This window comes from Gymnoscopelus braueri (genome assembly GCF_963280865.1).
Source record: "Gymnoscopelus braueri genome assembly, chromosome: 14".
NCBI classification, from domain to species: Eukaryota; Metazoa; Chordata; class Actinopteri; order Myctophiformes; family Myctophidae; genus Gymnoscopelus; species Gymnoscopelus braueri.
In genome coordinates, this window is record NC_137619.1 from 52,490,630 (window position 1) to 52,493,129 (window position 2,500).

Below are 2,500 nucleotides of genomic sequence, written 5' to 3' on the forward strand. Positions count from 1 at the left end.
GGTGTGTTTGTATAATGTATTAGTCCATATGTTTAATTCAAAAAGTGTTTTAATCCCGTCTGTGGCTGAACGCCATTTCTCCCCTCGTTTACTTCCTGTTTACATTGAGTGTAATTCCGGCTTTCACCAGATGCGCCCCGTCACTACTGCCCATAGGGAACCGACAGAATCGGCCACAGACGGGATTAAAACACTTCTTTATTGAAACATATGGACTAATGCATTACACAAACACACCGAACACCTAGTTAACATTTGGGGAAAGCGGGTAAGCACCTTATAATTAGCATTTGTACATGTTTGGAGAAAAAAGGGCTTTACTGGTGACATTACAGGAAAAAGGGGGTGGTCGCTAAGACTAAAAAAAAACAATACATCTACGAGAGTCTTGATCTAAGGATACTGCAGACCCATGTCATAAAAAAAGACACTTGATTTGTAAACAAATAGTGTGTGTGTGTGTGTCGCATTCCTAAGACAATAATTTGATGACCAACGGACCGGTAGGAGACACAAGGGAGACTCTTTGTACCGGAACCACTGCCGGTCATCAAATTATTGTCTTAGGAATGTGACAAAAACAAAAAAATATCCATGCATTTTCTGCAGCCATGTCATTGTTTTATGCATTTTTAATGCTCCTTATATGAAATGTCTGAATGGTATTTGATGTGTTTTTTTCTCCTCAGGTCATCACTCGTTGACCTCCCAGGCCGCGGTGATGGCGGAGGCGGGGGCTCATGTCAGTGGGGGCGTGTCCTTGGACGACACGCCGTCCGTCTTCGAGGTTCTGGCCCAGGAGAGTCTGATGGACGCCGTGCGCCCCGCCCTGCAACACGCCCTCAAGGTGGGTGTTGTTGTTGTTATTGTTATTTATTATGGAATAGGCGGGTGCAGTTATGAAAAAAAAGCACCTTACCCAAAACAAATTGCAACAAAACGTTTTTCAACAGTTTTTTGTAGTATTAGGTGTCCTTAATAACATACTAAAAGTTTACCAAAGTTTGATCACTGGAAAGGTGTTATTTTCAAGATGGCGTCCAAAATGGCCAAAAAATCTTTAAAATAACCTAACTCCTTCATTATTTATCCTAGACAAGTACTTTTTGTGTCTAACCCTATGTTTTGGGGGCATAGAAATCCACAGGACTTGTCCAAATTGCAGAGATACATTTAGATAATTGTGAAATCCAATATTTAGTTTTTGACTATTAAAACACTCTGAAATGTTCACCCGTTTCAACTAGTTATATTTGTTTTACTGGAACAAGGCTTCAAGATATCCTCAAAACACAACAAAACAATAGTCACAATTTTCAGTCATTCAGAAGGTGGCAGAGAAAGAGAATATTGTCAGTTGATATAGTATTGCTTGCAATATTTAAACATTTTGGATAGCTCTGCGGATCAAATGTGAATCAAACTGTCATCTTGTAGACACAAGATTTTGAAAAACTTTTTTAACACATTAGGAAGGCAATCAGTGTGAGTGTGTAAAAAGGGGTGGCTACGGAGGTTAGTGCAGAGCTGTCAGAACCCATTTCTCTACTGGGTGCCTAGGCAGAGGGGAGTATGAGGGTGGGGTTGTGCGAGGAGGTAAAATGGGGTCTGGTGTAGAGTTTAGTGGGCCTAGGGTTCCCCTCAGGTGGGTACAGGGGAGTATGGGGAGTGGGGGTCACTGGATTGCTCCGTGGGCACTTGGAGCACAGAAGAGCAAAGTTATAGGAGCCAAGGAGACCCTGAGCTTCTCCTCTCCCCCATGTCCGAGGTGCAAAACCTTCAACAGTTGGCTCAGACATGTCCCATTAAAGCTATAGTGGGGCACTTGGGAGCTCAGGACGAGTGCTCATAGGCAGCTAAAGAGAATGGGGCTTGTCAGCCCCTGATGCACGTTGTGCATCGCGATAGCCAAATTCCAATTTTTAAGTGTCCATCCTCAAGTCCTCCACTCCCGCCTAAGCCCTGCCTCCGAGCGAGGAGGCGAGGAGTCAAGGAGCGTCATTTTGAAGTGATAGCAATTATGACGTGTCACACAGTTGGATTCCTGGACTATTCCAGAGCTCAGAGGGTTGTCATGTGGAGGAGGAGAAATTATACGCCACGCATTTCAACAAAGACAGTTCCCCAAACGATACATGAAAGATACACTTGTATCTTGCCAGATTTCACTCCAAGTGGCTTAGGGAGCCTGCGCTCACCTCACGCTGGAGGACAGAGTGAGGAGGAGGCAGAAATGAAGCTTATGCGTTAGGCTGAGAGGAGTATCCCTATGTCGCCTGGCTCACTGGATAGTCCCACTGGTCCCAAGTGGACCTCCATGCTGGCTCCTATGCCCGAGATGGGCACTCGTGAGTGGGCATAGTTAGTGAGGAGGGATTTTTAAAGTTAAAATTATCCAGAAAAAAATATCAAAGTTCAAGGTTATTGCCAGCAGTACCAATCACAAAATAAAAGACATGTGAAATTAATTTTGCACTTAAACCCCACACAACTACTACAA

General features: G+C 43.9%; 1 protein-coding gene across 2 annotated transcripts in view; it reads left to right on the forward strand.

The window, feature by feature from the left end:
- LOC308100350 (peroxisome assembly protein 12-like) overlaps positions 1–2,500 on the forward strand; it is an 11,493-nt gene that overhangs the window by 932 nt on the left and 8,061 nt on the right. For both annotated transcript variants that reach the window (XM_080449372.1, XM_080449371.1), the window contains exon 2: positions 690–847. In XM_080449372.1, the coding sequence (XP_080305498.1) occupies positions 722–847 (126 nt within the window). In that variant the 5' untranslated portion in view covers positions 690–721. The remainder of the gene's footprint in view (positions 1–689; positions 848–2,500) is intronic.